Source organism: Dioscorea cayenensis, chromosome 3 (assembly GCF_009730915.1).
Source record: "Dioscorea cayenensis subsp. rotundata cultivar TDr96_F1 chromosome 3, TDr96_F1_v2_PseudoChromosome.rev07_lg8_w22 25.fasta, whole genome shotgun sequence".
NCBI classification, from domain to species: domain Eukaryota; kingdom Viridiplantae; phylum Streptophyta; class Magnoliopsida; order Dioscoreales; family Dioscoreaceae; genus Dioscorea; species Dioscorea cayenensis.
The window spans coordinates 3,889,977-3,902,594 of NC_052473.1; the positions used below are offsets into that span (position 1 = coordinate 3,889,977).

General features: G+C 35.5%; 1 protein-coding gene across 5 annotated transcripts; it reads left to right on the forward strand.

The window, feature by feature from the left end:
- The first annotated feature begins 8,028 nt into the window (after window positions 1–8,028).
- LOC120253097 (disease resistance protein RGA2-like) lies at window positions 8,029–12,442 on the forward strand. Of its 5 annotated transcripts, none has more exons than XR_005534202.1 (3): window positions 8,029–8,558; window positions 8,672–11,747; window positions 12,083–12,442. XR_005534202.1 is itself a non-coding variant. In XM_039261401.1 (3 exons), exons 1-2 carry the CDS (start codon window positions 8,051–8,053, stop codon window positions 11,488–11,490), a joined length of 3,327 nt encoding a protein of 1,108 aa, XP_039117335.1. In that variant the 5' UTR covers window positions 8,029–8,050; the 3' UTR covers window positions 11,491–11,503; window positions 12,083–12,442. The 5 variants fall into 5 exon arrangements, 4 of the variants coding, with proteins under 4 accessions (XP_039117335.1, XP_039117327.1, XP_039117322.1 ...); XM_039261401.1 differs by having other exon boundaries at window positions 8,672–11,503; XM_039261393.1 differs by lacking the exon at window positions 12,083–12,442 and having other exon boundaries at window positions 8,672–11,511; window positions 11,617–11,806.
- Window positions 12,443–12,618: the final 176 nt, after the last annotated feature.

Here is a 12,618-nt window from a genome sequence, read left to right on the forward strand (position 1 = left end):
CTTGCCAGCAGATGCCATCTCATCGCCAAGGACCTTCATTTTCTTGATGTATGCTGTAATGTCCATGTTTCCTTTTTGGGCCATTGCCAAAGCAATGCGTGTGTTCACAGCACGTGCACAGATCTGCAAAGCAAACATATCCTTAATGGCTCTCCAAGCTTAAGCTGCAGTCTTCATTGTGACGACTTGAGTGAGAATCTCCTTAGAAAGAGAGAGGAGAGGAGGTAGCTAAGGACTTGTTGATCCACAGCCACCCATTCTTCATAGGCCGGGTTCGGTCCTTTGATTGTTTTGTCACCCTACTTGACATCAATCTCAGCTTTAGGAACCTAAGTATGCCACGGATGGCGGGGAGGATCTGCGTCTTCCACAAGAGGTGGTTGTTCTTGGTTAGCATTTCAGTGATTGTATGACCAAAAAGTGGATTCATGGCAGCACCAGAGAATGAGAAACTCGCCATTAGTTGATAAGATCTAGATTAATTAAGGAGAAGAGGCTCTGGTACCAAGTTAAATAAATTAAGAGATTGGTGGAAACTTCACACCTCCGTAGAAGCCGAGGTTACGTGTTAATATAGGCCGGGAACAGCCCCACGGCATGGCTTACAAGACATAAGTTACAAGTCTTGGGAATCAAGTAATATCAAAACTATACAAGTAATATCTAAACAATACAAAGAAATTACTATTTCTATCTTTAACAGTTATATTCCTTGAGAATCAAGGAATATTTATAGGGTCACTATTTCTATCTTTAACACACTCATAAGATTCCATGTGAAGCAAAAGTGAAGGAACCCTCCAGCCCACGAGAAAATGTCGACCCAAATGACCGAGTCATGGCAAGGATGGTAACTGAAAATATACCCAATGCGGTGGAGGGAAGTTTCATTGTTTATGAAGAATCATTAGTACTAAAGATGTATTGTGACGCATCAAAGCCCCCTCCAACCCATGGACTCCCTCCTGGTTTTAAGTGGCATTACATCATGGGGATCTGGTCGATGGTGCCAAAAATATTCGCAGATAATTTTGATTACTTGAATTCGTCCCCAGAGGAAGATGACCCCCTGCAGGGTGACTATGATGTTGATGATGACCATGTAGAGGAAACCCCAGGGGATGCTAGCCTTGAGTTGAAGGACCAACTGCCACGGGATTCCCATGACAAGATGTTGGAGGACAAACCTATTGAGAATGGTTTAGAAACTGCATGTGTGGCAGTCAACTTGACTGACTGATGAGTATGTTGTGAACATTTATCTAGATACACAGTTATCTGTGTAGCGAGAGTCATGCATTGTTTGTGGAGTATGTTGTGAACAGTTATCTAGATATACAGTTATCTGTGTAGTGAGAGTCATGTATTGTTTGTGCGTGTGCATACATATGTTCAGTTATGTTTTGTTATAATTAAAACTCTCTGTTGTTAAAGTATATAAAGGCATGTATCCATATCTTTTAATGTATGTGAAAGACTGATATGTTCTGCTGTTTGTTAATTATTATTTTTAATTAATTACTCTCCTTCTTTGCATTCTCTACTGAATATCCTCTTATTTACTCTCAACATTAACCATGCCATTTGCCAAAGACCGGTTGAAAGGCGCTATGAGAAATATAAGAATTAATAGAGCCACAGTGTTTTTTCCACACAGGTTATTAATTACTTGTGTGGATAAGATTCAATTAGTGTAATTAAAAGCGCTAGGCGACCTTAAGGCGCTAAACCATTTTATTGCCTTAGGCAAGAAGCGCATGCCCGAACAAAATAAAGCGTTAGTTAATAAATAACTAATATATATATATATATATAATTTTTGGAATAATTAAAGTCAAACAAAGTAAAATTTTAAGTCAAACAAAGCATAACTTAAAGTCAAGAAAACACTTCTTAGATGTCTAGAACTAAAGCTTTTAGAGTGTAAATTCTATCTTCATGAGTCATTTAAACTAAGCTAGTTTCAACTTCAACACTAGATTTAAAGTTGTTGCCTCTTCAATTTTTTCTAATTAATAAGTTAATCCCTTAATTCACTCATTAATTTAAAAAAAGATACTACTTAAATAACTTAGTTTTTCTCTGCAAATTTTATTTAGTAAATGTGCCTTTTTCAAAATCACCTAATTTTTATACCCTAAATTTATTTCCTCCCTTATGAGTAAGTGTGCCTTTTTTTTTAAAATCACCTAGATTTTCTCACCTAAATTTATTTCCTTCCTTATTAGTAATTGTGCCTTGTTTAAAATTACCTACTTTTTTCCCTTAAATTTATTTTTTTCCCTAAATAGTAAATGTGCCTTTTGTAAAGTGACATAATTTTTCTCCCCTAAATTTATTTCCTTATTTTTTTCCCCGTAAATAGTAAATGTGCCTTTTTAAAATCTCAATCAACACTAATTGAAAGCATTGAATATAGAGCTAATACGGAAAGGACAGCGTGCCTTTTTTATGCCTGGCGCCTGGCAAAAAGCGCTCGCCTGGGCTCGCCTCCTTGAAGGCGCCTCACCTAGGGGTGTTGAGGCGCTAGGGTCTCGCCTAGCCTCGCCTGAGCGCCTAGGCGAGTGCTTTTTTCGCTTTTAATAACACTGGATTCAATCACAGTCTCCAATTACTTTCTCTTTTTTCTTTTTTTTTTTCTTTTTTCTGTTTTCATGTGATAGAAAGGAAAGCAAATGCTACTAATCAAGGCAAGGAGATAAGAGTTGTTGTGGTTATTGAGTGGAAAGAACCAAGAACACAGTCTACTCTGAAGCAAATTCTCCTTCAAAAGACCTCAATGATTTCCGCACAAAGCTTGCCTTTTTGACTAGGTAATTTTATTTAATCTTTGGCCACTGCTAACAAATCCAATGTTTATACTTGATTTATATTTCAAATTTGAACTATATAAGAGAGCAAAATCCTTTCCATTTAATTTTATCTTATAAAAATTATGATGTTTATAGGATAAAATTGAGATAATGTTTGGTGAACAGTGTGTTTGGTTAAGGTATACATTTTCTATAAGGGTTGGCTAGTGCTGTTGTGTGATGTGGATAGAATTTATTTGCCTAATCTCTTCAAAAACTTTTCTCTCCTATCTTTTACAACCCTCTTAGATACAGTTTATAATAAGTGAAATGGATAAAGCATATTCATCATTGTATTAGCTTTCCCTCTTCTTTCAAGGCTTGGAGCGCCTTGGAGCGCCTGGGATGGCTTGAAGATCTTTGTTCTCATTTCAACCTAGTCTTTTAATCTTAGTTCCTTTTTTCTGTTTTTCTTTAGCTCTACTCCTTTTTACAAAAAATAGCTTGAAAGGCATCGTTCGGTTTGGATCTTCAAGTACTCTCTTAACGATTTTTTAATGCAGATGGCAGCTCTAATTTGATGAAATATATAATAACCAAAGAATATTTATAACTTTTTTAAAACATTTGAAGTAAAACATCATACTTTTGTCAGTCAATTTGTTCATAATTTGATGAGTTATCTTCTATTCTATTAACTTCAGGAAGGCTTGTTCAACATTTGCAAGGATTTTTCTGATTTGTATGAAAGTTTGACTAATAGTATCACTTGGGCTTCCATTATGAGCATATTTTTGCATTTCAATTTATACACAACTGTTACCATTGAATAACGGATTTACTTCCATGCACGAGGTGAAATATTCAAATCTCACCCAATGCATGATGTACAAGGATACTATAAATGGTCCCCATTGTGGGAGGAGTTTACAACCCCAATCCCTTCGTCATCTTATGAGAACGCATGGCTGGACAACCTGACGATCAATTTTTGGTAGTGCGCATACCCCACTATTATGCTTGTCCCAAAAAAATATATTAAACATCTAATAATAAGCCAAGTACAATATCTAGAGTTCATTTTTAAATATATTTTTTTTTTAGGGAAAGAGCTCACAGAGCTAATTTTATTAATATGAAAAAAGAGGTACAAAGAGGTTAAGATACAAGCCAAAATACACAACAAGAACAAAAAAACACAAAAACAGAAACAAGAAAAAGAACATAACAGGAAAGAAAAACTAAAGGAAAAAAAACAAATCCTCAACTAAAAGCTGAAGCCAAGCTTGAGGAAATGCTTCATAAGCCAGCGGGAAAGATCCTTCCCTTGGTGAAATAAAGTCAGCATATGAGAATTGACACCGAACAACGCAAGGCTAATGGCAGCTCCCATCCAAGCATTGGGAGTGATCTGACTTTGAGGATGACCTGACTTTGAGGATGACCCAAACTTGAAAGAGTCTGGAATACTGAGAATCAACGCATCCAGACGCCATGCATGAGAAGGAATATCAGCATTAATGAGCCTGTGAAGATCCGAATTTGCAATAAAGATGGTGTTGACATGAAGGTTCATCGCAAGGACACTGCCAAGAGCAGTAGTGAGCGCCAGGGCCTCGGCTTCAAGAACAGAGTCAGCACGATTGTTGCAGCAGCCTCCACAGATGATCTGGGAATTTGTATTTGAAAGAAAAAAACCAGCTCCAAAAGCTCCAGTCTTACAGTTGCCCAAAGAAGAAACAAAGAGAAAAGGACCGTCAGCAATAGAATAGTTGTTAAGAATAAGCTGTTTCCCAGGTTGACAATAAGAGGATGAAAAATACTCCCTAACATGATTGATAGCTCGAATAGAAATAGAGTGGAAGTCAGGGTCCTCATTCCGAAAAATGAGGTTACATCTGGCTTTCCAGCCAGGAAGTAGCAGTGATAATAGATTGGTCCCTCAGATTAAAGTCAGAGTTAGCCGGACTAAGCTAGAAGCCATTAGTGAAACCATCACGAAAATAAATAAATATCTTTGACAACACAACCTTCAAAGAAGAAGAAAGGACCACTAGTTCTTCTCTAATTTTCACATAAATATTATATCATTTTTTAAACTTTTTTTTTTTTATAAAAGTGGATAAATCACTTATTTATTAAAAGTAAAGGAAACAGTACAAAGAGGGAAACTTTTTTTTAAACTTTTCAAATATCCATAGGTTCCTCATAATTAGCATTTTTGTAAAAATTAACTTTTTCAAATATATTATTTTGGGAAAATGTTATTGGACTTGGTTAGGATTTTTTTTCTTTTCCTTTATTGTTTATATAAAAAGTTGGCCCAAGACATAAATGGCTCCATTAATATTGTGAAGATATTTTTGTATTTATGTTTCATAACCGTTTTTTTCAATGTGGTTTATCCATCTTTATATATATATATATATATATAAATTTATACACAAATGTTTACATTTTGTCATATATTAGAGATTTAATACTAATCAAAATACAATACCTTGATGTTAGTTTTAAATACCTTTGAGACAACATAACCTTAAAAGGAGAAAGGATCCACAAGTCATTCTTAAAGTTTCACATCATCACTTGGTTCTTTAGAGCATTATGCCATAATGTTAATCGTTTAAAACTTTTCATCCGACTTATCTTAATATGGAATTAGGCTTTGAATCTTTTCAGATTTCTGATTTAATTTTGGATGTGAACTGGAATCTTCATTTACTTCATTCTATTTTTGGAGAACATCTGAATATTTTTACTCTTAGCCGTGGGAATATTAGCTTTGACAATGGCAATAATTGGGTTTGGTTCCCCATTGCTAAGAATAACAAATTACCTTCCATGGTTTACTCTCATTTTAATCAAAATGCAAATCATCTGGGTACCTGGAATGGTTGGAGTGTTATTTGTCGTTTGAAAGGTTGCTCCAAAGGTAAGACACTTCATTTGGCGGTTGTTTCACAATGGCATCAAGACTTTGATTATCTTCACAATTTAAATTTATGCCCTCAAGCTTTGTGTATTATGCAATTTAAACTTTGAAACCTCTGAGCATCTCTTGAACTTATGTCCAAAGGCTCAAATTATCTGGCAAATTATTGGTGATGATATTGGAAAGCATATTTCTTTCTCTAATGGTATTACTTCTGGTGGTAATGGGCTTCATCCTGGGATAAATTTGTTCACACAGTCAGTTATAGCAGCAGTAGCCTGGTTTATATGGAAGGCTAGATGCAGTCACATTTTCAAAAATGATCCAGATAACTGCTAAGACATTTCAAAGAATGCAGTAAATCATGCCAGGGAGTATTCTAATGCTTTATGTTCTCACCCTGGAAATCAACTTAATATCAATAACTTCACAACCCATGATAGTCCCTTCCTTTTTACTGCAGCATTATGAAACAGGGATTTATCAAGTTATGGGGTTAGGGTTTATATTATAAATGCTAATTCTATTATCATACTTGCTGGAAACTGCCACATCTTTGATGAATCAGAATTGGAAGCTGAACTAAAGGCTCTTAATGTTGCATTGAGATACTTGATTATTAGACAGCTGACATGCAAACATACTTTCACTTCCTGCATTGAGCTTCATGGTGCCATCAACAGAGGAAACCCACAGAATGCTTGGAGAATTGAATTGCTAATGATTATCTGAATAATTTGGGCAACACTCTTATGCATGACATTTCCAGAAATTGGGTGAGGACAGCATTCCAATTAGCAATTCATGGGGCTAGCCTGCATGAACTTACGCTATTTTATCAAGGCAGAGACCTCCCCAAATGGATCATTAAGGATTTTAAAGCTAATGGCTTAACTATATAGTTCTTTTTATTTGTTTTGTTCTTTTGTTTTGCCTTTTTCATAGTCTTTCCTGCCGTATTGCTTCTCTTTGTTTTCTTTTTCCGTTCAATATATAGCCTTGTGCTCCCTTTATCAAAAAAAAAAGAAAAAAATCACTTGAAACTTTCAACTGTAAATCCCTTATAATTTAATTTCTCAAAAAAAAAAAAAATTCACATGTCTGCCTGGCACTGGTGGTAGAAGCGATGGTCGTATAAATTCATTTTCAAAGTTTGATGAGCCTGTCACTTCTGCTTAATTTTGAAATTTACTTGCAAGGTAATTTCAGTTCTTGGGTATTGTCTGAATATTGGGTTTATCACTCTGGGGAACAATTGCTCTTCAGAAAGTGTTTCATTTCTTTCTGAAATGAGCAAAAGGTGATCACACTTGTCTTCAAAATGGCACATTCTTATTTCTATCTTTTTACCAAATTGCTTGCCTTTTTACTAGTAAAACATTTGCCTTAATTTCATTTTTGATAATAAGAATTGTCTCTGTGCATACTTCTGCTCCTGCTACAGCCTAGTAACTTACTTACATCTGTTTAGGTCTGAAGAATTACAGCCTCTAACTAACTTGAAATCAATAGTACTAACAAATGGTTGTGAGAAAAATAATGGAAGCATTGGACAGAGAACGTACTTTTGTAATTTTTGCCGTTGGTATCTCAGAGATTTGATTAGTCAATGTTGTTTTTTTGTCAAGCATGTGTGTTTACTTTCTGTCACAAGTTTGCTATTTAGCAAAATATCATTGGTTTTCAACTTCAAAATAACTATTATGCTTTCATCTTGCATTAGACATACTTATATCAAGTTGTACTCTTCTTGCGTGTACTATGAACTACAATAAGCTAGCCCCTAACCGGTTCACATGTTCCTGTTCTGTCAAGAGATTGCTGTTAAAATCCGAATCCTTCTTGTATATATCATGTCTAGTATGCTTACTGTTTTTCCCTGCATTTTGCTGCTAAGTTAATTAGTTCCATACCAGTTGTTGATTGCCATGGATCATTGATTGACTATTCTCTCGCAGGTATTCAATCATTCACATGGCTTTATATAATGATCTATCATATTATATATATATTATCCATTCAATTTGTTCTAGTCATTGTATAAATTGTATAACATAATTCATTTAATAACCATCACTATAATCAATAAGTTTAGTATTATTTTTATTATTATAAACTAATTAGTATTAGTTTAGCTCCGATGTCATCTGCTCTAAGGTTATTAATTGTGTGGATAAGATTATATCACAGCCTCCAACTGGTGGATCCATTCCAAGGAAGCCAAGTGTCCGATTATAATCCATTGGTTTTTGTTGATCATATGGGATAACAAAACCAAAGTCTTCAATCTGTTATCTTCTCTTCACAACCCTTTCCATCAATCATGGCTTCTGCAACTTTGTCGGCCCTTGCAGGATCTCTTCTATCACCTTTGCGTGACATCAGTTTGGAGAAACTGATCAATTACTTATGGGATTATCTATCATCAACACCTTCACCATCCTCCTCTGATGAGGCAGAGAAACAGCAACGACTGACTGATTCACTGGAAGCCTTGGAAGATGCCAAGTTGACTGTCAGGTTGATGCAGAGTAGAATCATGAAATTGTTTCAAAAACATAAGCAAAACGAGAGGGTTGTTGGTTTGCACAACAAGCTCAAAGATGTTGATTACGACATACAAGACTTGGAATCAGAGATGAACTACATAGAGCTGGAGAGAAAGCTGCAGGAGATCAACAAGGCTGAAGAAGAAGAAGAAGAAGAAGCTGACAGTACTAGTAGCCAATTCAGTAGAAAGCGCTCGTTTCCATTTCGTCTGCCAACTGCTTTCTTATCTAAGAAAAAATGTCGCCTTCCGAAATCATCGCAATCCTCGAGTCTGTCAACAGGTTTTATTTTTTATGCATTATCTTTGTTAATTAATTTGTTTTTGCATGATGGGTATATAGAAAATAAGGTGATTTTAGTTTATTGAAGCTTGAAAATTTTAATTATGCTGCAGATGAAGACATTGTGAGACAGGTTACTAGTATTATAAAACAAATAAATAGCATTGAATCCAAGTTGAAAGATGAAATCAAGTTGGAACAATGGTTTGACCAGATCACCTTCAATGGAGTTTATGATCCAAGGGAACATCATCACTTCAGCAAAAACAAACGTGTCACAACATCATCAACAAATGAAAAGAAAATTTATGGTCGAGATGATGAAATACAACGGTTGATTGAGTTTCTCAAAGGGCCAAATGTCAATGGTAACATTTCTGTTGCACCAATAGTTGGGATGGGTGGTATCGGAAAAACTACTTTGGCTCAGTTTATCTACAACAACAGAGAAATAGAAAATTATTTCGACAAGAAAGCGTGGATACATGTATCACATCACTTTGATAAATTCAAAATTACCAAAGAAATGGTAGATATTATTAGTGTTCAATGTGGCAACACCACTAACTTGGATCTTCTTGAGAGAGAGCTCGAAAGGCATTTAACAGAGAAGAAATTCTTACTGGTGCTAGATGATGTTTGGTCTGATGAATGGCAAGAATTCCTTATCCCTCTCCAATCCGCACAAGCACAGTCTGTTAAAATCATTATGACCTGTAGAGATCCCAAGGTAACAAGGAGCATGGATGAAGACAATAAAATTATTTTGGAAGGTTTGCATACTCATGAGTACTGGTCATTTTTTATGAGTTGTGCCTTTTCGGGAAAAAATCCTGATAATTATGAGCAAGCATTACATGATATAGGAAAGTGTATAATCAGAAAATTGAAAGGATCACCATTAGCAGCAAAGACAGTGGGAAAACTTTTAGGACAAAGTCTAACTGAGAAGCATTGGAAAGATGTCTTGGAGAGTGATTTATGGAAATTGGAAGCTAATGCACATGATATTATGCCTGCACTTGCATTGAGTTACTATCATCTACCTCAACATCTTCAGCTATGTTTTGCCTTTTGTTCGGTGTTTCCTAAAAATCATTTATATTATATGGATGACTTGATTTGCATGTGGATAGCCAATGGGTATATAAATGAAAATGAAAGTAGTTCAAAGACAATGAATGATATAGGAGAAGAGTATTGTCATGAACTACAAGCAATGTCTTTCTTTGATGCAGATTCTTCTACATGGTTCAGAATGCATGACTTAATGCATGATTTGGCTCAATTAGTTTCTCATGGGGATATTTGTATTTATAAGAGTGGAAAAGATAAAAAGATCTCAAAAAATGTCCGTCATTTATATGCACAAGGTTTGGATGATCTTGGGCTAGTATGCATAACTAATAACTTACGCACACTTGTGCTAGAGAGCCATTATGACATGTCTGCCTTCCTCAACTATGAAGCATTCAAAAAAATCAGAGTGCTAGTCATCCTTGATGCTAATATGGAAGAATTCCCAGATGCTATTTGTCATCTGAAACTCTTGCAATATTTGGATTTGAAGAAGACTAACATCAAATCAATACCGGAGTCACTATGTCAGCTTTATCAGTTAAGGGTGTTGAAATTGCCGCCTTCACATACCCTGCCACATATATTTTGTAACCCTATAAACCTAGGTTGGGGCATGTCCGGTCACAAGCTTACATATAATAATGAAGGGGGGCCAGCATATCATGTGAAAAGAGAAAGATTCTACGTGATTGCACAATTGAGAAATATGAATGAAGTAAGAGAACCACTTTCTATTATAGGTTTAGAGAACATCGACAATATGGAAGAAGTGATGGGAGTCAAATTAAAGGAAAAACACCATATCAAGAACTTGCGTTTATATTTTAATGATACAGTGGATCACTGCAAGCATGATGTCCAAGAAGAAGTTCTTGAAGGCCTTCAACCTCATCCTAATTTAGAAAAACTACGGATTTACGGGTACCTGGGTTCCAAATCGCCAAGCTGGCTTATGACGCTTGCATTACAGAAACTACGAAAATTATACTTAATTAAGTGTAGAAATTGGGTATATTTGCCTGCAGCACTTGGGTTGTTGCCCTCCCTGGAGGAACTATGCTTATGTGACCTCGAGAACATAACAGTTGAATGTGATGATTCTGTGGCTGAGATGTTTCCATCCCTACGTTTGCTTGAATTCTACAAAGCAACAATATCATTTAAGGGCATGTCAACCTCATCATCATCATCATCATCATCATCATCATCTCTAACAACACCAGTACATTGCAAGTTGTTTCCTCGTCTTCAGTTCCTCACTGTGGCAGAATGTGATGTAGTGAATGGATTACAATGGGCCTTATATTCAGCACTAGAGCGGCTATGTATAAGAGATAGTCTTGGTCTGGATAACCAATTGCCTGAATGCCTCTCTGGCCTCTCTTCTCTTACTTTATTGAAAATAAGTGGGGCAAAGATTGAAACCTTTCCTAACGAGGTGATGGCCACAATGCATGCACTCAAGGGTTTATGTCTTAAAGATTGTAATGAGCTTTTATCAGTGGAGGGTTTACAAGCCCTCCCGTTCTTGAGAATATTGTTTATTTCTTCTTGCCCAAAATTCAAATCATGGTGTATGGAGGAGATGATAGAGCTGGTCGAATTAAATATAGATGCTTGCCAAGATTTAGAATCTCTGCCTGCTTGGTTGCATCGTCTTCCTTTACTGAAGGACTTGACTATTAAGAGTTGCCCAAAGCTCCTCTCAATGCCGGAGGGAGGCCTCCCTTCCTCGCTTGAAAAATTGAGCATCATAGATTGTGACCCAGGCTTAATGCAACGGTACCAACAAGAGAGGTCTCCAGAATGGCTTATGATTCAGCACATCCCTCAAATGAATTTCAATTTCTGAAAATATATGAACGGTATGAATGTATGGATCCATGACTTTAATTGCTTGTTACTTTGTTTCCTCATTTGAATTATTTATATATAATATTATCTTCAATTTCACTCATCTAATCCAAAGTTATGTTAGGAAAACAATCAAGCTGTTTGGTATCAACATTTGCTCAATCTTTTCCACTCTGGAATCTATTAAGATCAATTGTGACCGGCATTAGAGGATGTGAAGAAATCACTCACAAAGTTCTCCGTGACAGTGATTCTGTAAATCAACTACAAATACTGTTTCTGAATATATTCCTGACATGATGGCTTGGATTTTCTTTTTAAATTTGTTAGCACACCTTCATAATTGACTATATTGGTTCTCAGGTTTTTTTAATCAAATTGATGCTTAGTTGCTTCTCTCCCTTCAAGGCAGTTTTATTTATAATGTTTAAATTGACTCCCACACCACCACATGTATAACTTCTGTCACCGTTTCAAAGCACTTTAATTATAATGAAGCCAATGGATGAATAGTTATTTTATTATTATTTTTTTAATTTTATAAGAGTGATGAGTTAAATCTAATACATTATTTCTTTGATTTAATACAGACTTCATTTTGAGAATAATATTATTCTCTCGAGCAAGGACAAGCAGAATTCAAGTTTTCCCAAACAAGTGTTGAATACTTGGCTTTCATTAATATGATGCTCATATTTGAATTAATAGCATTAATTATCTGACACTCATGAGAGACTGAGGACAAATGCTCACCAATACTAGGCTGCAACATCCAACATTTCATAACACAGATTTGATAAGAAATGTGGACGAATATTTTTGTGATTTTTGAGTTATTAATGTTGATTTGCCCAATCTCGGGGTTAATTATGTTGCTAGGCAAACTAGAGTGATCACTTTATAATGTACTTTGATTTTATCAAACAAGTGGTAGTTGTTTGTGTTGAGTGTATGTGGGGCCCTCATTATGTGGAGAATTGTTTTTGTGTTGGGTATAATGTACCATGATTTATCAAACAAGGGGTATTTATGTAATTTTCCTTTTCCAGTAGTGGCCTAGATTTTTTCTATATATATGGGCAATTCTTTGCGGCTAATTTATTAAAATAATGTTATTTTTTTTTAT